Source organism: Dendrobates tinctorius, unplaced genomic scaffold, assembly GCF_039654945.1.
Source record: "Dendrobates tinctorius isolate UK_male_01 unplaced genomic scaffold, ASM3965494v1 ptg000070l, whole genome shotgun sequence".
Classification (NCBI taxonomy): domain Eukaryota; kingdom Metazoa; phylum Chordata; class Amphibia; order Anura; family Dendrobatidae; genus Dendrobates; species Dendrobates tinctorius.
Window position 1 is genome coordinate 31537791 of NW_027361738.1, and position 25019 is coordinate 31562809.

Here is a 25019-nt window from a genome sequence, read left to right on the forward strand (position 1 = left end):
AAAGTGTGTATGTATGTATGTATGTGTGTATGTCCAGGATAGGCATCTGCACCGTCGCAGCTACAGCCACAAAATTTGGCACAGTCACACGTCTGGACCCCGAGAGTGTCCTAAGCTATGTTGTGAGGCGAAATTTTAACCCCGCGTGTTCCAATTCACCAAACAATTTTGCCCCTGTCTACATACTGGGGAAAAAGTGTGCGCGTCAAGCTCCGCCCCTCATTATGATGTTATAATGGTTGCCTTGGCGACGCTGATGTCATAATAGGTTGCAAGCCCCACCGCTCATTATGATGTCATAATGGTTGACCATGGGATGGAGGATGTGTGATGGGTATATGGGCACTGGACTATGGGATGGAGGATGTCTGATGGGTATATGGGCACTGGACTATGGGATGGAGGATGTGTGATGGGTATATGGGCACTGGACTATGGGATGGAGGATATGTATGACGGGTATATGGGCACGGGACTATGGGATGGAGGATGTTTGATGGGTATATGGGCACGGGGCTATGGGATGGCAGATATATATGATGGGTATATGGGCACGGGACTATGGGATGGACGATATGTATGATGGGTATATGGGCATGGGACTATGAGATGAAGGATGTGTGATTGGTATATGGGCACTCGACTATGGGATGGCGAATATGTATGATGGGTATATGGGCATGGGATTATGGAATGGAGAATATGTATGATGGGTATATGGGCATGGGTCTATGGGATGGAGGATGTGTGATGGGTATATGGGCATGGGCCTATGGGATGGAGGATATGTATGATGGGTATATGGGCACGGGACTATGGGATCGTGGATATGTATGAGTATATGGGCACGGGCCTATGGGATCGTGGATATGTATGATGAGTATATGGGCACGGGACTATGGGATCGTGGATATGTATGATGAGTATATGGGCACGGGACTATGGGATGGAGGATAATTATAATTTGTTATAACTAACCACAGTTAGTTACTATGCCCGGGCAGCGCCGGGCTCTTCAGCTAGTAATAAATAATACAGTAATTTCATAAACTCACTTGTTATATTGGTGACACCCTATTACAGAATTCCACCAATATCAGTGAGGTGTTTAACATGACCCATTTTTTTCCCTAATGTTACTACAGGCAGACATCATGAATAATTGATTTATTTCATACAATTTTGGTAATGGAAATAAATTAAAACCTGAATTCATTGGTTAAGAAGACGTATGTCCCAATACCTTTGTCCTTCTAGTATATACACACACGTACATATACGCATACAAACAATTTGACAAGCATACAGTTGCATCTTGGTTGCATGTACTCTGCACAGTCAATTCCTGTTGTTAAGGGTTTTTTTTCCAGTTTCGTATTAGAAGGATGACCTGCTCATAAACACCCTCTGTGCTTGTCACCCAGCTCTGTCATTCGGAGTGACCTGGCCTTTTGTCTGATTGATTGCTATGCTGATAACATCATAAGGAATCTGCGCCCTAAGGCTAGCACAAACTTATTGGAAATCAGATGTTATTAGCTACGTTGCATCCCCAGTTTACTTCCTGGAAAATATTCAAGATTTTCCCAGCCTTAATGTAAGTTTCAAATGTAAAATTCTGTATTTGTTATTAAACAAAAGTCACAGAAGTAGTAGTAAGCAGGCTCCTTGCATCTTCTCGCCCAACCACTTGCACCAGTGACCCATTTTCGTCACATCTCCTCCAGTCCCTTTCCCCTGCTGTCACCCCTCACCTAACTAAAATGTTTAACCTCTCTCTCTCTTCTGGTATCTTTCCCTCCTCATTTAAGCATGCCATCATACATCCACTACTTAAAAACCATCCCTCGACCAAAACGTTGCCGCTAACTATAGACCTGTCTCTAATCTTCCCTTCATCTCTAAACTCCTGGAACGCCTAGTCCACTCCCATCTTATCCGCTATCTCTTTGATAACTCTCTTCTCAACCCTCTCCAATCCGGTTTCCGCTCTTTACACTCTACTGAAACTGCCCTCAATAAAGTCTCTAATGATCTACTAACAGCTAAATCAAATGGTCACTACTCCATGCTAATTCTCTTCGATCTCTCTGCAGCATTCAACACTGTGGATCATCAGCTCCTTCTCACTATGCTCCGTTCCATTGGCCTCAAGGACTCCGTTCTCTCCTGGTTCTCCTCCTATCTCTGACCGCTCCTTTACTGTATCTTTTGCCGGTTCCTCCTCCTCTCACCTTCCCCTTACTGTTGGGGTTCCTCAAGGATAAGTCCTAGGCCCCCTCCTCTTCTCTTTGTACACTGCCCCTATTGGTCAAACAATCAGTAGATTTGGTTTCCAGTACCATCTCTATGCTGACGACATCCAATTATACGCTTCTTCTCCTGACATCACGCCAGCCTTTCTAGAAAACACCGGCGATTGTCTAAACGCTGTGTCTAACATCATGTCCTCACTATATCTGAAACTGAACTTGTCAAAGACTGAACTCCTGGTGTTTCCTCCCGCTACTAATGTACCTATACCCGAAATTGCCATTTCCGTGTGTGGTTCCACTATTACTCCCCAGCAATATGCCCGCTGTCTTGAAGTCATACTTGACTCCGAGCTTTCCTTTGCCCCCCACATTCGATCACCTCAAAAACATTTCTAGAATTCGACCTTTTCTTACTTTTGACTCCGCAAAAACTCTTACTGTTTCTCTTATTCATTCTCGTCTCGACTATTGTAACTCTCTTCTAATCGGTCTCCCTCTTACCAAACTCTCCCCTCTCCAATCTGTCTTGAATGCTGCAGCCAGGATCATATTCCTCACCAATCGTTACACCGATGCCTCTACATTGTGCCAGTCATTACACTGGCTACCCATCCACTCCAGAATTCAGTATAAACTTATTACCCTCACCCACAAAGCCCTCTATGGATCAGCACCACCCTACATCTCCTCCCTTATTTCAGTATACCACCCTACCCGCGCCCTCCGTTCTGCTGATGACCTGAGGTTAGCATCCTCAATAATCAGAACCTCCCACTCCCGTCTACAAGACTTTACACGTGCTGCGCCAATTCTTTGGAATGCACTTCCCAGGTCAATACGATTAGTCCCCAATCCCCACAATTTTAAGCGTGCCCTGAAAATGCATTTATTCAGACTGGCCTACCGCCTGAACACATTAACCTAATTTATCCCTGGGTGGCACAGTCAAAAGTTTTACCATATCCAGGTTCCCAGCATCATAATCCCACATGCTTTATGCATCCATTAGCCCTCTGTGTCTGTACTGTTACACACTTAATATTATGGCTGGTCCAAACAATCAGGGCAATTGTTACCACCCACCTTTCGTGTCTACCTCTTTCCTCATAGACTGTAAGCTTGCAAGCAGGGCCCTCATTCCTCTTGGTATCTGTTATAATCTATGTGATTATTGTTATGCTGTAATGTCTATTGTCTATACAAATCCCCTCTGAAATGTAAATTGCTGCGGAATATGTCAGCGCTATAGAAATAAAATTTATTATTTATTATAAACAGTTTAATGTTGCTGGTAAACTTTTCTTTATCCTACTTTTTCTCATTTATAATATTTCTCTTTCTATAATAAAGGGCAGGAAAAAATCGAGTACTTGACAACCCCATTAAACTTCAGCTGTTTTTCTTGTATTCCAGTTGGTTGAAGATGTCTAATAAAGGGTCAGAACTATATGTTCCTCATGGTGGAAAAAGGTAGCTAAGGAACTAATGCTGGCTTCTGTGTCCAAGGGAGAAGAATCTTTTATTGGTTTTCCTTGGTACTTAATAAGTTACACTTTATTCCTTATGATCTAAGGCAGGGAAGGGGTTCATGGTAAAATTCTTAGTGGTTAGGGTTTTTTTTTACTGAATGTGTTATATATTATGGGAAATATAATTGACCTAAAATAATATTGATTTTTATTGTCATATAACATTGTAAGGCTTCAATTTCATATTGGAGAATAGCAAGTGGAAGGTGATCATAATCAAAAAATAAAATACAATGGGAAAAATAAGGTACAACACTGTTTGAGTTGCTTTAATAAACACTTTTACTAACAAATTTCTTAAAATACATATATATTGGCATAAAAAAGTTTAGGCACTCCTGGTCAAAATTACTGTTATTGTGAACAGTTAAGCAAGTTGAAGATGAAATGATCTCTAAAATGTCTAAAGTTAAAGATGATGCATTGTCTTTGTATTTTAGGCAAAAAATATATATATATATATATATATATTTTTTTTTTTTCATCTTTTACATTTTAAAAATTACAAAAAGAAAAATGGGCCGATGCAAAAGTTTGGCCACCCTTGGAGATTTGTGTTCTCAGATAACTTTTACCAAGGTTTGAGATCTTAATTAGCCTGTTAGGGTTATGACTTGTTCATCATCATCGTTAGGAAAGGCCATGTGATGCAAGTTTCCCAGCTTTAAAAAAACTCACACTCCTCTAACCTTGTGCCAAAAAACAGTTGGTTCTTCTAAGCAGCTGCCTAGAACTCTGAAAATGAAAATCGTGGAAGCCCAGAACGCAGGAGAAGGCTATAAGAAAATAGCAAAGTGTTTTCAAGCTGCCCTTTCCTCAGTTTGAAATGTACCGTATTTTTCGGACTATAAGACGCACCGGACCATAAGACGCACCCCAATTTTCAGAAGGAAAATAGGGAAAAAAATAATAATGTGTCAAATGGGGGTCCGTCTTACAGTCCGAATTCAGCTTACCTGGGAAGGGATCCGGCACAGGTGGAGGAGTGGTCACAGGGGTCATTCAGTGGTCCAGGCTCATGCGGTGGCAGCTCTGTGCTGGGGCAGCTGAGCTGTGCTGGGGCAGCTGGGCTGTGGCAGCTGGGCTGTGCTGGGGCTGGGGCAGCTGGGCTGTGCTGGGGCAGCTGGGCTGGGGCAGGTGGGCTGGGGCAGCTGGGCTGTGCTGGGGCAGCTGGACTGGGGCAGGTGGGCTGTGTATTATTATCTTGATTTAATTTGTCTTAAAAGAAAAAACACAAAAAGAATTGTCCTAAAGCCAAATTGGATATAATTCCACACCAAACATAAAAAAGAGGGTGGACAAAAGTATTGGCACTTTTTGAAAAATCATGTGATGCTTCTCTAATTTGTGTAATTAACAGCACCTGTAACTTACCTGTGGCACCTAACAGGTGTTGGCAATAACTAAATCACACTTGCAGCCAGTTGACATGGATTAAAGTTGACTCAACCTCTGTCCTGTGTCCTTGTGTGTACCACATTGAGCATGGAGAAAAGAAAGAAGACCAAAGAACTGTCTGAGGACTTGAGAAACCAAATTGTGAGGAAGCATGAGCAATCTCAAGGCTACAAGTCCATCTCCAAAGACCTGAATGTTCCTGTGTCTACCGTGCGCAGTGTCATCAAGAAGTTTAAAGCCCATGGCACTGTGGCTAACCTCCCTAGATGTGGACGGAAAAGAAAAATTGACAAGAGATTTCAATGCAAGATTGTGCGGATGTTGGATAAAGAACCTCAACTAACATCCAAACAAGTTCAAGCTGCCCTGCAGTCCAAGGGTACAACAGTGTCAACCCGTACTATCCGTCGGCATCTGAATGAAAAGGGACTGGATGGTAGGAGACCCAGGAAGACCCCACTTCCTACCCCGAGACATAAAAAAGCCAGGCTGAAGTTTGCCAAAACTTACCTGAAAAAGCCTAAAACGTTTTGGAAGAATGTTCTCTGGTCAGATGAGACAAACGTAGAGCTTTTTGGGCAAAGGCATCAACATAGAGTTTACAGGAGAAAAAAAGAGGCATTCAAAGAAAAGGACACGGTCCCTACAGTCAAACATGGCAGAGGTTCCCTGTTTTGGGGTTGCTTTGCTGCCTCTGGCATGGCACTGAACTGCTTGACCGTGTGCATGGCATTATGAAGTCTGAAGACTACCAACAAATTTTGCAGCATAATGTCGGGCCCAGTGTGAGAAAGCTGGGTCTCCCTCAGAGGTCATGGGTCTTCCAGCAGGACAATGACCCAAAACACACTTCAAAAAGCACTAGAAAATGGTTTGAGAGAAAGCACTGGAGACTTCTAAGGTGGCCAGCAATGAGTCCAGACCTGAATACCATAGAACACCTGTGGAGAGATCTAAAAATGGCAGTTTGGAGAAGGCACCCTTCTAATATCAGGGACCTGGAGCAGTTTGCCAAAGAAGAATGGTCTAAAATTCCAGCAGAGCATTGTAAGAAACTCATTGATGGTTACTGGAAGCGGTTGGTCGCAGTTATTTTGGCTAAAGGTTGTGCAACTAAGTATTAGGCTGAGAGTGCCAATACTTTTGTCTGGCCCATTTTTGGAGTTTTGTGTGAAATGATCAATGTTTTGCTTTTTGCTTTATTCTCTTTTGTGTTTTTTCATTTAAGACAAATTAAATGAAGATAATAATACCAAAGAATTTGTGTTTGCAATCATTTTCAGGAAGAAACTGAGTATTATCTGACAGAATTGCAGGGGTGTCAATACTTTTGGCCACAACTGTACATGAATACAGAATCTGAATAGAAGTTTCAGAATGAAATGTTTTGCTCATGAATTCCTCACAATTAAGGTTCCACACACTAAACTTTGACTGAACTTTATTCTATGCAGTTTCCGTTTTACATTACATGTAATAATAGTTATGACTTTTCACATGATCTTGGTTGTTTGAAGGACTGCACTCTCACACTCAGCATATCGCTTCAGTAGAGGCCGGTAAATCTAGAAGAGACATATAGGTAAGAATTAATGTAAAGAGAAAAAGACAATGCAACACAAACTCAAATCCATTGGGTGGAGGGCTCACGATGCCTTGGCCACTGGATCAAACAATATAGGCAGCACATCCATTCAATGGCAGGAAAAATGGTGAAATTGGTCCACGTTTTTTTTTATAAGCACCAGTATTTCAGTTCTTACAACAGGCTTGAAAAAGTTCCATGTTGAAATTGAAAAATTGCTGCTGCTGCTGCTGGCATAGGCATGGAATAAAGTCATCATTTTCACCTGCAATTTGACAGATGTGCTACATTTTGGGGATTACTAAAAATTGATATTATTTAAAGGATTGTCAATTTTCAAGTAACTTGCCCCCAAATTTTTGAAAATACTTAAACTAACATACTCAGCAGGTCTAGGTCCAAACTCCTGGGGTCCAGCATCGGTGCCCCACCGCTGGATAAGTTTTGGTGTTTTGGCTGCAGCGGTGATGACAAGACAACGGAATACATGACAACTCTAGCTAATCAGTGAGCTCTGCAGCTGTCTAGGTTGACAACATGTGCCACTGAGCTCATTGACTGGCTACAACGGTGACAACTGCTTTTGACGGGACGTTACCGCTACAGCCTGAACACCAGAACAGGAGCAGCGGTGTGGAGCTGGCGCTGAACACATCAGGGGTGAGTACCTACTGAGTTTATTTTCAGTATTTTACAGAGTTTTGAGCCTACGTTTTAGAAAGTGGACAATTGCTTTAAGTTTTGCTACTTCTAAGAGAGTCTATTGTTCCTACATTGTCAAACTACCACCAAAAGTATAAAGAGAAGAGTGTTATCCAAAATAAGGCTAGTTTGTGGTGAGTATAATAAGGATGCATCATTGAGTTCAAATTAGAATCACAAATACCTACCTAACTCCACATCTACATACTTCATATTGGAGTGTGCCACTTATATGTGATTGTGGGCAGCACTGTGGCTCAGCGATTAGCACTGCATCCTTGCAGCGCTGGGGTCCTGGGTTAAAATCCCACCAAGGACAACATCTGCAAGGAGTTTGTATGTTCTCCCTGTGTTTGTGTGGGTTTCCTCCGGGTTCTCCAGTTTCCTCCCACACTCCGAAGACATAGTGATAGGGAACGTAGATTGTGAGCCCCATCGGGGACAGTGCTGATAATGTCTGTAAAGTGCAGTGGAATTAATGGCGCTATATAAGTGAGTAAAATAAATTTTAGTTTGCGTCTTTATAGTGTCTTAGATATCATTTATGTGGGTGTTTTCATAAAATGTTTGCAGCTAATTTCACTATGCGCAAGCAGTGGATTATTGGTACTGCTATAATTGCTAATCCTGGGGTAGTTGGGATTGATACTTTGCTGAACTTAATTTTAGGGTATTTTCAACTACAGACCATACTCCTAAGGAAAGTCCGGAGCAGCATGAAGGCAAAAAATGGGGCTCCATGGAGAGATTATGGAGGTCCAATTATGTGCTGGGTCTGTGTCATACAGGGTTATGTATAGTATCCTACTTACATTTAAGTTTGTCCAATGAAAAAATAATGATTTTTAATAAATAATATGGTAGATAATACGTACAAATATGTGAGATGTTGAGTTTGATATATTTTTTATAGTAGACCAGAAATGATTATCATTGCTAGATCTCTTTCACGCTATGCAGGTTTTCAGTAAATATTTTATATTTTTTATTATGTGATTTTTTTTTTTTTCTTTTTATATTTTAGTTTCTAGAACATTTTATATGTTGGAAAAATTGGGCAAAACACAATTAATATTACATTTTCAATATGAATTCAATTAGAGATTGATCCAATAGTGGAAATGTCACACAAGTAAATGTTCCCCGCTGTAATGTGGAGCATCAGTGTGAATCTTTCTCTGTCATCTCTCACATCACCTTGATCTGTTCCCAGTAAGTGCTAATAAATTCGTACCCCATCCTGAGACTTGTGACAGCCCCCCTGGTCTTAGAAATCTTTCTCCTTATCATTTAGATGTAGCAATGACAGGTAATTCTGCATTCACAAACTAAGCTGTACTTGTCAGTCTGTTTACATATAAATCAGCACATTATTCTTGAGTATATCCATATTCCATATGGTCACGGGAGTCCAGTCTCAGAACATAACTTAGATATGTTCATGATATTGTGGACAACAAAATATTTTATCTATATTGTACAACTAAGGCTAGTTTCACATTAGCGTTTATTCGACGCAGCGCACGGCGCGCTAAGCCCCGCCCCCTGCCGGCTCCCTGCCCGCCCCATCCGGTCATCGCCGCTTACTATCAAACATAGACGCTTGCGATCTGCGCACCCTTTCTTTAGCATAGGGTGCGCAGATAGTGCGCTGGCCGTGCGCTAGTAGGATTTTGGCGTGCGCTGCGCACTTTTGAAGGTGCGCCCGTGCGCGCCGAACGCAGCATGTTGCATTTCGGCGCGCACGGTGCACCTTCAAAAGTGTGCAGCGCATGCCAAAATCCTACTAGCACACGGCCAGCACACGATCTGCGCACCCTATGCTAAAGATAGGGTGCACAGATCGCAAGCGTCCATGTGCGATAGTAGGCGGCGATGACCGCGTGGGGCGGGCAGGGAGCCGGCAGGGGGCGGGGCTTAGCGGCGCCGTGCGCTGCGTCGAATAAACTCTAGTGTGAAACTAGCCTAAACAGTCCCATAATACTGCCACACACGAAAAAGATTTTTTGGCAAGAAACGAAGAGCCTACTAAAGTTTTATTTAATCATATTGTTATATTTAATCATAATGTCAGGATAATTCTTGTACAATAATGAAGGAAGCACAAGGCTTTAGACCAAACTACGACCCATTTAATTTCCTGCACACAAGACTAGAAGAATCAGTTTCCTGAGACACAATATTTTAAAGGAAATCTGTCGTCAGGTTTCTGCTCCCTATCAGAATGCAGCATAATCTAGGGGCAGAGATTTGATTAAAACCTGTTTTCTCTGCTGCAGATCTAGCAGTTCTCTGAATGCTGATCACTGAATAACCCCACCCACTTCTATGATTGGCAGCTCTTGTTTACACTGTGCATAGGCAAAACGCTGCTAATCAGTGGTGGGGGCGGGGTTATACAGAGCTCATGAATACGGAGAACTACATGGTAGCCGGTTTATTTGTCTGATAAAACAGGGATTTTATCAAAACTATAGAAAACAAACCAGCAAGTGACACATCACAGGAATCAGGGCCCCTTTCTCTACATTATGCTGCTTTCAGATTTAATGGCAAAACCTGGTTTCAGATTACCTTCAAATGAGGGTGGGAAAATAAACTTTTGGATATGTTTTGGTATGACTCTTAAAAATATCAACTGAGATTGTAGAGAGCAGTTGACAAATTAGCTCTAATATCCACCAAGCCAGAGACTCCTTCCAAGGAGGGCAGTTTACAAAGTCATCAGTACAAATTTTATTTTCCTTGGTCATCAAAAATACACAGACAAGTGAACAATTAAAACCAAAGATAGAACTTGAAAGAGAAAATCTGGTGTCTGAATGAGCCCAAAAATATGCACCAACTACACTTTGGCTGCTGGACATCACCCATATGTATGAAAATAAGATCTGCTCCATCAAGAATTACTGCCAGATTTTTATACTGCACTAAATCCTCACTAAAAAGAACACAAGGTATTTAGATAACATAATTTTGATCAAAACTAAGTATCCTGTGTTATTTATATGCACTATTGCAATTTATTTACTGCAGGGTATTTGTTTTTATTTTAGGTTTGGTTTGTTTAGTGGCCAGTGTGAACATGCGCCTACACGCTGCATGCACACCAACTTATATTCCAGTTCATCTCTGTAGATATTTGGTTCAGGTTTTTACGCTCTTTGCAAATAAGTGTGTGGCTTCCCTTTTCCTTGATTTGGGCATTACATTTATATACAGTGGCATGTAAAAGTTTTCAAAATTACTGTTATTATGAACAGTTAAGCAAGTTGAAGATGAAATGATGTCTAAATGGGCCAAAGTTAAAGATGACACCTTTCCTTTGTATTTTAGGCAAAAACATTTTTTTTTTCATCTTTTACGTTTTAAAAATTACAAAAAGAAAAATGGCCAATGCAAAAGTTTGGGCAACCTGCATGGTTAGCACCTAGTAGCAGCCCCTTTTGCAAATATCACAGCTTGTAAACGATTTTTGTAGACAGCCAACAGTCTTTCAGTTCTTGTTTGAGGGATTTTCATGCATTTTTCCTTGGAAAATTATTTTAGTTATGTGAGATTCCTGGGTTGTCTTGCATACACTGCTATTTTGAGGCATAGCCACAGATTTTCAATTATGTTCAGATCTGGGGACTGTGAGAGCCATTGTAAGGCTGAGTGCAGACTGTTTGGCCCTGCGGATTTTTCCGCGCAGAATGGAAGAAATCCGCAGGTCAAATGACCTGCATTTTTCCTGCGGATTTCTTCCATTTTTCCTGCGGTTTTATTGCGGTTTTTGTGCGGTTTTCCATTGCGGTTTTCCCTCTGCGGATTTGGTGACAGGGGAGATGGAAAACCGCACAAAAGAAGTAACATGCTGCGGATTTTGTACCGCAGGAAAACCGCGCGGAAAAATCCGCAGCGTCTGCACAGCGTTTTTTTTTTTCATTGATTTTAAGGCTACTGTACATCACAATGCGGATATGCAACGTTTCTGCATAGTAAAATCCGCTGCGAATCCGCTGCAAATCTGAATCGTGTGCACACAGCCTAAAACCTTCAGCTTGCGCCTTTTCAGGTTGACTATTGTGGATTTTGACATATGTTTAGGATCATTATCCATTTGAAGAAGCCATCTTCTTTTCAACTTCAGCTTTTTTAAAGGGGTGTTACGTTCGCATCAAGTATTTATTGAAATTTAATTGGCTGCAACACAATCCCAAAGCATGATTGGATTTACCCTGTTATGAATGAGTCACCGTAGGAGGCAAAAGCAGAAATACAAGCTAAGTCCAGAAAACCAGAGAAGTTGACAACTATCAGATTGCAGACCCCTGAACCTATCAACACAACTAGCAGTAGCCGTGGGGGGTTCCTACGATGCCCTAGACCCCTCGATCACAGCCGGAGAAATACATAGGCCTAAAGAAAGAAAGGGGAAATCTAAACTGCCCCAGAGCAGACCCCAAAGCAATAGGCAGCCCCCAACATATAATGACGGTGAAAGGACAGGAAGGCTGCTGTCTGCAATCTGCAAAAACCCTATCAAAGACATAAGCCAACCAGCTGATATGAAAAAGGCCCTGAAGCAGCTAGGCTTCAAAAACTGAATAAGCACTCAGGTATTTTCAGAAGACAGAGCTAAATGAATTCAGCACACCCCAGAAGGGAATGGCAGAAATCCAGAAAAACAAAGCAAAAACAAAGTCAAAGCACAAAAGCAAAGGGCCGAGCAGCAAACTTAGCTTTGGAGGAGCAGGAATTCAGACTGGTCTCCAAGGATCCCACAGAGAAATCACCCGCAGGGCAGAAGGGCGTCGGCAGCATTATATCCAGTCCGTAACTCCACTCAGCCAGTCACAATCATCAGCCTCAGGTGTTTGACAATCAGGCTCACTACCTTTCTTTACCAGAAGAGGGAGTTCCTCGGGCCTCAGTAATGAAGGGGAAAATGAACTCACAACATTACCCCATGATTAATGGTTGGTGAGATGTTCTTTTCCTGAAATTCTGTGCCCTTTTTTCCTCCACACATACTTAAATCATTGTGGCCAAAGACTTCTATTTTATCCTTAGCGGTCCACAGGACTTGATTCCAAAATACATCGGCCTTGTTTAAATGTTCTTTTGCATACTTGTGAAGCTGAATTTTATTGTGAGAGCGCAGGAGATGCTTTCGTCTGATGACTCTTCTATGAATGCCATATTTGTGCAGGTGTCTCTGAACAGTAGAACAATGTACCATAACTCCAGAGTCTGCTAAATAATTCTGAAGGTCTTTTGTAGTCAACAGGGGGGTTCTGATTTGCCTCTCTAGCAATCATACAAGCAGCTCTCACTGAAACTTTGCTTGGTCTTCCATTCTAGAGGTTAAGACCAGGGCTGTGGAGTCGGAGCACATTTTCCTGGAGTCGGAGTCAGATGCAGAGTTATGGAAATTGGGGAGTCGGAGTTTTGGCTTACCGACTCCACAGCCCTGGTATGAGGGAGTCTGAGTCATGGAGTTGGAGTCTGAGTTGGAGTCAGTGTCAAGGAAATTGAGGAGTCGAAGTTGAAGTCGGAGGCTTGGCTTACCGACTCCACAGCCCTGGTTAAGATAGTCTCAAATAGGGTAACTTTGACGTGATGGAATGGTTATGTTTTTATGATCAAATTATGTTAACTAAGTACCTTATATCATTTTCATTCAATATTATTATTCCACATACTATGCATTGCATGTATACCAACTTAATGTATATTCCACTTCAACTCTTTAGATTTCGGATATAAAACAATTTCTAATATGTGTGTATTATTTCAGGTACCTTGTCAGCCTCAGGTCTTGGAGTGACAACTAATTTATGCTGAGGAGCTTGTAGAATTTCTGCAAAACTCGAGGGTGAAGAAAGCGATGCTAGTCCTGAAATAGATAAAAAAAATAAATAATTGTCCAGGTATTGTGGATAACCATAAATAATGACCACTATTTCTCTGATCAAATATGATGTGCACATTATGAAACTATGTGGCCCTAACTTAAAGGAAAGTTAATCCCCTACTGACATCCGTTGTACATGTACAGTACAAGTCGTTAGCCCGACTCACACCCAGCATACCAGCATATAATGGGAGCTCCACCTGTGATTATTAGTCTGTAAATTACTACTGTCAAACACTGGCAGGGGTATTAGCAGCACGCGAGCATTGGGGCGCATCATTTTATGCACCTATAAGCATTCCTATGATGCGATGGCGGTAGATTGCTATTATAAATGGGGTCTATTAAGGACTGTCATGACAAGGCTCCTTTGAACCACAGTCTGTGGCCGGGTTTCAAAGGAGACTGAGTTTTACTATATGCACCAATACTGTAAAATTGCTGTGTATAGCACAAGCGATTATATGATCACATGGACTAAGAAATACAGTAAAAAAAGCTATTAAAAAACATGAAAAAAAAAGTTCAAATCATAAGGTTTATCAACATTTAAAAATAATTAACCTGATCGGTACACACTATAAACAGAAAAAAATTCAAAGAGCCAAAATTGAGTTTTTTGCCTGCCGCAATACTGTAAAAAGATAAAAATGCTTTAAGGAGCTATAAAAATGTCATATTTATCTCAAAATGGTGTCAATAAAAAGTTGTCTCTCCCCACAAAAACTAAGCAGTCACACAACTCTATAGACGAAAAAATTTAAATGTTAAGAGTCTCGAAAAATGGAAACACAATCAAGCAACCATTTTTTAAAATTTTTTTTTACAAAATTTCAAATTTTTTTTCACCACTAAAATTATTTAAAAAAATTGGACAACCTTGTTATTGCTGCAATTGTACTGATGAGGAGAATCATACTGCCAGGTCATTTTTACCACAATATGCATGCCGTGAAAGCTATTCCTAAAACACAATGACAGAATTGCATTTTTTTTGTTGTTTTTTTACCAATTTTACCGAACTTAAAATTTTTTTCCAATTTCACATTACACTATGTGGTAAATTGAATGTCATTCAAAAGTTCAACTTGTCAAAAAACCATCCCTCATACATCTATGTGGACAGAAAAATTTAAAGCGTTACTGCTCTTAAAAAAAAGGGGAGGAAAAAAACAAAAATGCAAAAATGAAAATGGGCCATGCTGGGAAGGAGTTATATATCATGTATATAATGATAATTTGTTCTCTTGAAACCTTTATAGAGTGGACATATACAGAGCGGGTAAAATAGTGGTGATGTAAAATTGAATTACATTAACAGTGATGAGCGAGTATACTCATTGCTCGGGTTTTCCCCCCCGAGTATTTTGGCGTGCTAAGAGATCTAGTTTGTGTCGCCGCAGCTGCATGTTTTGCGGCTGCTAGACAGCCTGAATACATGTGCGGATTCCCTAACAAACAGGCATTCCTCACATGTATTCAGCCTGTCCAGCAGCTGCAAATCATGCAGATGAGACGATGAAAACTAAATCACCGAACACGCCAAAACACTCGCTCATCACTAATTACTAAACAATACAATTTATCCTAGCCAATTCTATACTTTCAAGGTAAAGAAAACTGTACATGGGGACACATTCATGATATTGAAAAGAATCTCTCACCAAATTTCACTATACAAACTTCATATATTATTACAAAGATCTGAGTCGTGATGCAGCTGGTATCCTCACTGTGAAAATCTTTCAGAATGGCTGCACTATCCTTTATAAAAGTTTTCTTGTATGATATTTGATAGGTGTTTTATGACTTGAGCTAGAATGAGAAAACTTTTTTAAAAGGATTACCCCCTTCATGTTTAAGAGCTCTATCTATAAATATCTCAATTTGAAGGAGATTAAAAAATGAAGGGGACCATCGAGATAAATGAACAAAGGAAGCAATACTCACCTCGCGAATCCACTCTTTGCTCAAGTATAGAGTTGAGCAAATTTGTTCGGATTCGGTTACTGTATCTGAATTTGACATATTCGTGCCATATGGGTACCTTATTTGTGCCGAATGTATGTTTGATGATCGGTTCCGAACATATTCGGTAATCTCTACTCCTATTGACATATTGCAAAAACAATATTCGCTACCGATCATATTTGGAACCTAATTTGAACAAATTCGCTCCTCTACTCAAGTACAGCTGCTTAGAAGGCCACCGATTGGCTGCAGGGTAAGGAGACTGGTGGTCTGGCCATAATCACTAGCAGTCCCGTGGAGACACAGCGACAGCACTGTTGGGGAACTGGATTTCCTGACTGAGATTAGCTTCTTTTGTTCTTTTATCCAGATGGTGTTCCTGTGTATTTTTATATAATATTTTAAAAAGCTAGAAAACTCCTTTAACGTACAACACAGATTAGCATGGTATGAGTTTCTCTGGTATACACCAAACAGCCATAACCGACAAGTGAAGTCAATTAATAAACTTGTGATAATGGGACCTGTCAAGTGGAGGAACATATAAGCAATGAGTGACCAGTAAATTATTGAAGTTGATGAAGAATGTCAAGCACTTTCAAAGCAGTTTGTCTTCTGGGTGTTACCAGTATGAGGTGTTCGGTACCCAACAAACGCGGCCAACTATAAGACAACCAGTAAAACAGTGATATGCCACGGTTATCTAGGGCCCAGTGATGAGTGTGAGAATTAAAAGGTTGAAATGTCTGCTGATTCCACAGTAAAACTATTGTAGAACAGGAATGGGTCATCAATATCTGATAGCTCAGGGTACGACTCTAGGCACCCACGACAATCAGCTGTTCTCTGTGTAAATGCTCAATTGCGGAGCTGCTCCATTTTCTGATAGTGGCCGCGGCATCCACTTCCTGTCAGAAGACAGAGCAGCTCTGCAATTGAGAATTTTCGGCCAACAGGAACAGCTGATCGGGGAGCCAAGTGCTGGACCCCAACCAATCAGACATTGATGACCTATTGTAAGGATAGGTATTCAACGATAAAGTAGTGGACGACTAGTGATGAGTGAATGTGCACAGATAACGTTTTATCCGAGCATGCTGCATGCTTGAGTGTTATTCGAGCATCTTTGGTGTGCTTGGATAATATATTCGAGTCCCTATGGCTGCATGATCTTCTGCTATTGGACAGCCGCAAAACATGTGGGAATTGTCTAACAAACAGGCAATCCCCACATGTGTTGCGGCTGAACAGCAGAAAAACATTGCAGCTGCAGGGACTCAAACATATTATCCGAGCACGCCAAAGATACTTGGAAAACATCCGAGTACATTCGCTCATCACTATGGACAACCTATTTAATGCTGGCTATGAAAGAAAGGTGTCAGAGCAGATTACTGTGTATAGAGGACATCTGAGGAGATGCAGAGTGCACAAAATTAGTTAGGTGATTTCAATTCCTTAAAGAGAAACCTATTGGGGTCTATTTGGACTTTTTATTTTTTTTTTAGCTTTTTATTTGGGTCATATCAAGAGCCATAATATTTTCATTTTTCCCATAAATATAGCTGTGTAGGGTTTTGATTTATCTATTTTTCAATTACACCTTTTGGGGATCTTATAAACCATTTTTCATTAACTGTTTCTGGGAGAAAATGGTCAAAAAACAACAACTGCATCATTATATCTTGCATTATGTAGCAGAGTTCACTATTCTGTTTATATACCATGGTATATTTATTCTGTAAGTCATTACAGTTATGGTGATACTAAATTTGGATACTTTTTTGTGCTGAACTACTTTTGCACAAGAAAAAGTTTTTGCAAAGGAAATCTTTTGATTTTATAACTTGCCATTTTTTGACAGATATAATTTATTATTTCTTTATCAACAAAGTCGTGTGAGGGTTATTTATTTGTGCGGTGAAGGGGAAGAACTGAAATTTTCATTGGTATAATTTAGGATACATATGACTTTTTGATTAATTTTTAATTTAGTTTTTTTTTTAAATGAAATTCTGCCACTGTTTTTTAGCAATATAAATGTGTTGACTTTATTTCCATGGGTCAGTTCAATTATGACAATACCACAATTACATTTTAGTTTTTACATTTACTTTAACATTGACCAATTTATTTGTTTTCCTACATTCAGGAATGTCTAACATTTTCTTTTTCTGTCGACGGAGCTGTATGATGTCTTGTTATTTATGGAACCAGCTGTAGATTTTATGTGTGCCATCTTGGGATACATAGCGTTTTTTATTGACTTTTATTAATTCAGTGACGGGACAAAAACAATTTTGGCATTGTTTTTTATTTATTTCTTTTACCAGATTTCCCTGCTTGGGTTACATAATAATAATAATAATAATTTAATGGAATATTTCAAATTTTTATTGATGCAGTACTACCTATAATGTTCATATCTTTTTTCTTTCTATATTGTTACTTTATAAAACAATTTTATGATCGGAAAAACAATTTTTTGTGTTTTAATTAATTTTTTATATACAATATATATTTTTAAACATTCTAGTGTTTTTTTTTACTTTTTTATTTTAGTCCCTCTAGGGGAATGGAGATTCAGTGAGCTTGATCACTCAAAAAATACAATGCACTACTTATATACTGCAGTGTCTTATGACTGTAAGCATTGTATTGGAATATGCCTTAGTTAAGGCTTAATAGGAGCAGTAAAACCGCAACCAAAGGCAGTGATGATTTTACAAATTCCAGAGTATATCAAGTTAACTTGGCGAGATGCTCCTAATTTTCTATTGATGCAACTGAAAACCTCCACTCTTTCTGAGAACATGGCTCCAAAATGCCCTGTTGGAATGGAGCAGTGGCTGTGCATGTGAGTTGCTGCTCCATCTATTCTCTATTGGACTGCTGGAAAAAAAATACAGTGACAAACTCTGTAATCTCTGGCAGTTCCATTGATGACTCATTTCATAACCATATTTTCAACTTAGAGGAGATCCCATCGGTCAAAACCCATACAATCCACGATATGTCGCCTAGCTAAAGGAGTGAGTCACAAAAAAACATGGTTTTTATAGTATTCAGTGTGGAGCACATGGAGCACAGGTGTTGGTGCTATGTTTGGCACAGCCCAGGGTAGGGCACTATTGCTAGAGAATTTATGTTTAAAGGATTATTCCTAACTTAGCAAGTTATTCTGCATTCATGGCTATTGCTCTATTCAGATGGGAATTTCAAAGTCTCATTCTCAGGATCGGTTGAAGTTCCAGTGGTTGAACACACAAATCAGCAAGTTCACCTTTCCAAATAGGTGCAAACTTTTAACGTTGAGAATAATTTTTTAACCCTTCTAAGATACGAAGTTTACTGTGGGAAGAAACAAAATGATTGGCAGTCGTGGCACAAATGCAGTAAGCTGGAATAGCACCAAGGGTCAATATTAGGAAAGCAGTCAGGATACGACAAGTCAGATGATATAATTGGACACACAAAATAGCCGTCATATTATGATTCTAATACGTAAATTGACAACTGGCAGCAGTAGCATATAGGGTCATAATATATTTGTCACAACAATCTGCAAGTCAAGAAATGTGAAATCCTATGCAGATGTATCTCGTTGAGCCTTATTTCCTTGTTATTTGGATACTTCTGATAAATTATTATTCTTTGACCATATTGACCTATTCTGCTGACTGTCGAAAATAACACTAGGAATCGGAATGATTAAAGGAACTTCTGCTAGAAGGACACCATTAATGAGGGAATAGCAAGCAAGGTTACTTGGAAATTAGGATGCTGTTTAAGAAGAGAGATAACCTGGCCTTTTTCAAGCAATTCCTCATTCCTACTACACAAAAGACTACTACTTCTTTAGTCATTGTCACTGATGTGCTTACTCCTCCCAGAATAACGCCAAAGCTGTCGATTTCCCTAAATTTACACCTGTCCATGCATTGATATAAGTTTTACAGCCAGGATGCATATATCCAAGTCACATTTAGTTAATCACTTTGCACCATATACCACACACTCATTTTAATTCACTTCTTGCATAACACTTTTAGCAGAAAAATAAAACAAATTTGCCAGTCATGAAATTTATTCAGGCTTCACACATCTTTGTGTTTCCAAAATCCGGGAAAACTGATCTATTAAATACATATTTCTAAATTATGACACGGCAGTAACACATTTTTGATTATCTGAGTTAAAGGGTTTGTCTCATTTTCTTTCATCAGGATTGCACCTCTGCTACACGGCTTTCTAGTAGCTGAGATTGGGGCGGTTTCCTAAAAATTGATAGTTTGGACCAGCGCCATGGTCGCACTATGGGGCAGACAGATCATTGGACCAACCTGTGCAGATGCACAGGGGCCCAAAAGGCAAGGGAGCCCATTTATACATCGAAATCAGGTGGAATTGTGTATTGTGATGAGATATTAAACTAAAAAAGGGCCCATACACTTTTCTCGCACAGGGGCCCTTTTCGGTCTGTGGTCACACTGCTCGTCTGAACTGAGTGCTCTCTAAGGTTGCTAGTAGAGGCTTAGACTTCGCAGCATGGGAGAAGTGCAGGGGCACGGACAGTGAACGGATTCAGCCAGCTACAGAGCAGTGTTTGCAGGCTTTACAGCATAGAGTCTGCAAGAGGTGCACATTCTATTGCTTAGGTAACCGGCCACTCTGAGACAGCAAGGTGGTCGATAACCTAAGCTTAAAACCATGGAATTAAAAATCCCTCTGTTCTTAGGAGCAGTAAGGATTTTTAATAAGTAAATTGCAAAGTTGCTTATTTTTACAAGCGCTTTGCAATTTTTCCCGATAATGAAGAGGAGACAAGCTCTTTAATAGAGAGTAGTACCTAATTCAGGCCCTCATCGATTAGGGCAATAGTAGCTATGATCAGCATCTCTCATGATGTGCACCTTGGAAAACTCAATTTCCTTGATGGTTTAGCTGGTGGGTAAGATGGGATTGAGTGGAAATTTGCTTCCAGGGTTCCTCATAGACTATAGCATATTGCAGGGGTCTAAGGCCTTTTTCATATTTCCGTTTTTTGAAGTCAGTGTAAATCCGCCAGAATGTGAAAAAACAGATCCGTTTCCGTTGTGGCACAAACGGAGGCCACCAGATCCGTTTTTTTGATGGATCCGCATTATCAGCTAGTGGTGGAAATTTAAAGGAACACAAGCCTGGAAAAAGGAGAGAGAGAGAGAATTTCGCCGCCTCCAGGACAGTATTTCAGGGTTAAAATGTTTCCCGAAGCAAATCTCCCAGACATGCGCACTTAAAAATAGCAGACCGTCAATCCAAAACAACGTTTCAGGGTCAGTCTGGTCCGCCCGGGAACCGCTAAATTTTTCACGGATCCGTCAAAAACCGGATGCAACAGACGACCCGTCAGTCAAAATCCACCGATAGTGCAAGTCAATGGGAAAAAAACGGATCCGCCAAAAAAAATGGCGGATCCGTTTTTTTTTTGCAAAACGGCGGATTTTTACTGATGGCAACAAACGGAAATGTGTAACAGGCCTAAGCAACTAGACAACATAAGGCCTCTTTCACACATCAGGTTTTCGCCGTCAGGCGCGATCCGGCGCTTTTGACAGAAACCGGATCCGGCGAAATGCAATGCCGGATCCGGTTTCCCCCCCATTGACTTGCATTTGCGCCGGATCGCGCCGGATGGCCATGCGTTTCATCCGGTTTTCGCCGGATCCGGCAATGTGTCGCAATGTGTCGCGATCCGGCGTCTGGAAAAAACGTCTACTGTAACGTTTTTTGTCTCCGGCGAAAAAGCCGTACCCGCCGGGTCCGGCGCGTCCGGCTTTTTCACACAATGAAAGCCTATGAGCGCCGCAATGCGCCGGATCCGGTTTTTTTGGTCTGAGCATGCTCAGTAGCTCTGCCCACAGGAGATATATAAAAGCAAGACAATGGGACCCTCAGCCACACCCAACATGCCACCCAAGCCAAGAACCAGGAGCAGGAGAAGGCAGCAGACATCTGCAGCAGCAGCACCATCAGCACCACCCCAAATGGAGCAGCATGCTGAACGGGAGGGGAGTCCAGAAGCAGATGAGAGACGGTAATTATCAAATCCCCCATTCCTCCAAACTAGGGCCATGGAATATCAAGATATTCATTGGCCCTTTGTTTCTCTTTATTCAACAGCCGCCAAAGAGATGCAGCAGCAGCAGCAGCAGAAATGGCATCACTGGCAGCAGCAATACCCACAGCCATGGAGTCTGGCCATCAACAGGACAGCACATCTTCTTCTGGGAGCCCTCCCTCGCATCGTCAGCGTTTGACGGTAAGTTTTTATTTCCAAAATCCATCATCTCTGTAATATATGTCTATTCATTGCCTTTTATTTCAAAACAGGAATCACAAGATGAAGAGGAGCTCCCAGAAGAAGAAGGAAGGGGTGGACAGACACTTGGAGTGGGCTCACAATTCGTAAGTTTTTTGCATCAAACGCAGAAACACAACATCACACTACACACAACACATAGAAAACAATGTTCTGCAGACCACACACAGCAAACAAATGCCTACATCCAAAGACATAACATTTTTTGTTTTCTTCTCTAGTCTTCCCAATCTGGTGCTCGGCCAAGAGGTCCTCGCAGTGCCTCCCAGGGTCGTCGGCGACAGCAACGCGGCGGTCACCAGCGTGTAAGTATAAATATTTTTGCTTTGTTTTTTTGCACTTTTTATTTCATTTCTTTTGTGGAGGCTAATTATGTTATTTTTGTCTTTTTCTTTAACAGCCTTCACAGCGTGCTCCCGACTCTGACGGTGAGGATGGAGGGATTGATGTGGACCGCCTCATTGATCTCGTCAGAGAAAGGGAGCCGCTCTGGAATATGGCTGACCGCCGCCACGCTGACCTGATCATTACCCGACGACTCTGGGAGGAAATCTGTTCTCTCCTTGTGGGCCGCTGGGAGGACCTCGAAGCTCGGGCCCAGATTAAAGAGCGTAAGTATATACAGGTTGCTTGATGTAAACCAGTGTTTCCCGAACTCCAGTCCTCGTGGTCCCCACGGATCATGTGTTCAGGATTTCTATTTACTATTGAAATCCTGAAAACATGACCCCTGGGGACCATGAGGACTGGAGTTTGTGAAACACTGATGTTGTATACTAACCACTCCTTTCTCGTTTCAGGGAACAGAATTGTGAATCGGTGGCGGTCTGTGAGGGATCATTTCAAGAAGGAGTTCAATAAAGAGATGCGGGCCCCGAGTGGATCTGGAGGACGCAGGAGCAAGTACAAGTACGCACAAGCCCTGTCGTTCCTCCGGGAAACAATGCTCACCAGAAGGTAAATATTACACACCACATGTGAAAAAAATGTTAGATCTGTCCCATCCACCAGCACAGGAGCATCGTGGCCGCCTACATTACATGAAGCTGCTGGTGAGGAGATCGCTTTCCCTTTACCCCACCCTTCTGCCCCTGCCGCCTCTAGTACACCTGCGGGTACTGGGCGGCAGCGGCAGAGGGGTCAGGAAAAGAGTTATGCGCAAGAGTTATTGCATCTGAATGCATCTTTCCAGAACTGTCTCAAAGTCTTGTCAGAGCAAATCTCCGCAGGCTTTCAGCAGATCAACTCCAGCATTCTGGAGGTGAAGACACTTCTGCAAACCATGCATTCAGAAGCAAGATCTTCGCCAAACCACACCTTTTTCAGGTCTGTTGTGGAGCGCATGGAAACACTATCTCCTACCCAGCAGATGCATGTAATGCATTCGTGCCACGGTGCTCTACAGCAGGTTACCTCCCAACCTCCACCTCCCACCACTGTAGTTCCTCCACCTGCACCCCCTCCAGCCACTTTCCATCCTCCCCCTCCTATTACATCTGCACCCCCTCCAGCCACTTTTCATCCTCCCCCTCCTACTACATACCAGCAACCTGCCCAGTACCAGCAACCTCCCCAGTACCAGTCATCTCCCCACTTCCAGCAACCTGCCCCGTACCAAACTCCTTCCCCGTACCAAACTCCTTCCCCATACAACTTTCCATCAACATCATCTGCTCCTACAGTCCCTGCCCAACCCTCCACTCCACCACCCACCACCTCTTCTGCTTCCCACATGTTCACCCATTCTGTAGTTTTTTCCACACCTTCACCTCTAACTGTTCCTTCCCCACCACGATCCCAGTCCTCTCTCCACACACCCAGTGTCGAAGTGTCCCGCAGCCCCTCCAGCAGTATTTCCACCCCACAGTACACAGAATTGTAAATGTGTGTTTTTTGTAATAAAAATGCCCATTGGGTTTAAAACCTTTATTAAAAAAGTTTTTTGCACTTTAAAAACATTTTACAAAAAAAAAAAAATTTAAATAAAAGTTAAATTATCGTTTCACAATGGTTGTCTGTCATTTCTTTCTGCGGCGAACTATGTTTTAAAAAAAGGTTAAATACAGGGTATTTCAAAGGTAAAAAGGTATTCAAAACCAGGTATAACTGTGGGTAAATTTTAGCTTTTTGCCACAGTTGTGTTCCTGGTTGTGTTTGAAGCAAAGTATTTCACCTAAAAAGTTGTGTTTATTGTTGGTGATTTCCTACCAATGTACACAAATTTTGTTAAAAGGTGAAATACTTTGCATAAAACACAACCAGGTACACACCTGTGGCCTAAAGGTAAAAATAGTAAGACCATGACAAGATAGCCAACTTTGGTTGGCAAAGGTATATACTGTTGGTCCAGAAGGTACACAAGTTTAGGGCAAAAATCTCTCACACTCTGTCATCCCAGTGTACTCTGCCTTGAGGTGACATAAAGTATAGTGGAAAATTGTCCCTGAAACCGTCACAGAACTTCTAGTGGTAATATTTCCAATGACAACATCCATCTTCGCCAGTAACTTGCTCTTCTCTCCAACCTGCACTTTCTTCTCTACAACCTGTCAAAGAAGGGCTGTAGGAACATGCTATATCTAGTTTTCCAGTAGCCAATCCCGTTCGGAAGGCCACAAGGGTCAATTTTAAAAACCGGATCCGGCGTAATCCGTCGAAAAACGGATAGAAAAACGGATAGAAAAACGGATGAACCGGATGAGACGGATCCGGTTTTGTCTGTCAAGAACAAGACGGATCCGGCAGAAAACCGGATCCGGCACTTCAGGTTTTACAAAACATTTGCCGGATCCGGCATTCCGGCACGACGCCGGATCGCGCCTGACGCCGAAAACCTGATGTGTGAAAGTAGCCTTAGATTAGCTTATTTTCTTGCACAGCAAGAGATTTTTACATGTGGAGAACCCTTTTAAAATTATTGCTATTTTAGACGTCTGATATTTCTGGATATTCTAATAGTCACAGTTCATTTTCCAATGGTTGTTGATTGTGAAAAGGTTACATTTGACACCCATTTCCCATAATGCCAAATTCAGTCAACCACAATAATTATGCGTTAATCTGATTTAGTTTAACCTTGTTTCTGAATCGTAGATCACTGCGAAACAGTTAATTGTACTTGATCCATTTTAAAATATTGTAGAAGTGAAGATTGATTGGGAGAAGTAAATATTGACAACACAAAGTCAAGGTCACCTTATTTCTCCAAGGACAATAAATCACAATGTTATTCGAAGCAGGAGTAATACACACATTGTTCCACACGTCCTGATCCTGTATGCACAGTAACATTCTATTAGTATTTCACAAAGCCCATTAT

At 41.3% G+C, this 25019-nt stretch overlaps 1 protein-coding gene across 8 annotated transcripts in view; it reads right to left on the reverse strand.

Moving 5' to 3' along the window:
- Positions 1 to 6606: 6606 nt before the first annotated feature.
- Positions 6607 to 25019, reverse strand: part of XYLB (xylulokinase) — a 331699-nt gene continuing 313286 nt past the window's right edge. For all 8 annotated transcript variants that reach the window (XR_012233408.1, XM_073581548.1, XM_073581550.1 and 5 more), the window contains 2 exons: positions 13256 to 13350; positions 6607 to 6747 (listed from right to left, as the gene is read on the reverse strand). Coding sequence is in view for 7 of the 8 variants with exons in the window: in XM_073581548.1 (XP_073437649.1) it covers positions 6676 to 6747; positions 13256 to 13350 (167 nt within the window). In the remaining variant the exon portion in view is untranslated. The remainder of the gene's footprint in view (positions 6748 to 13255; positions 13351 to 25019) is intronic.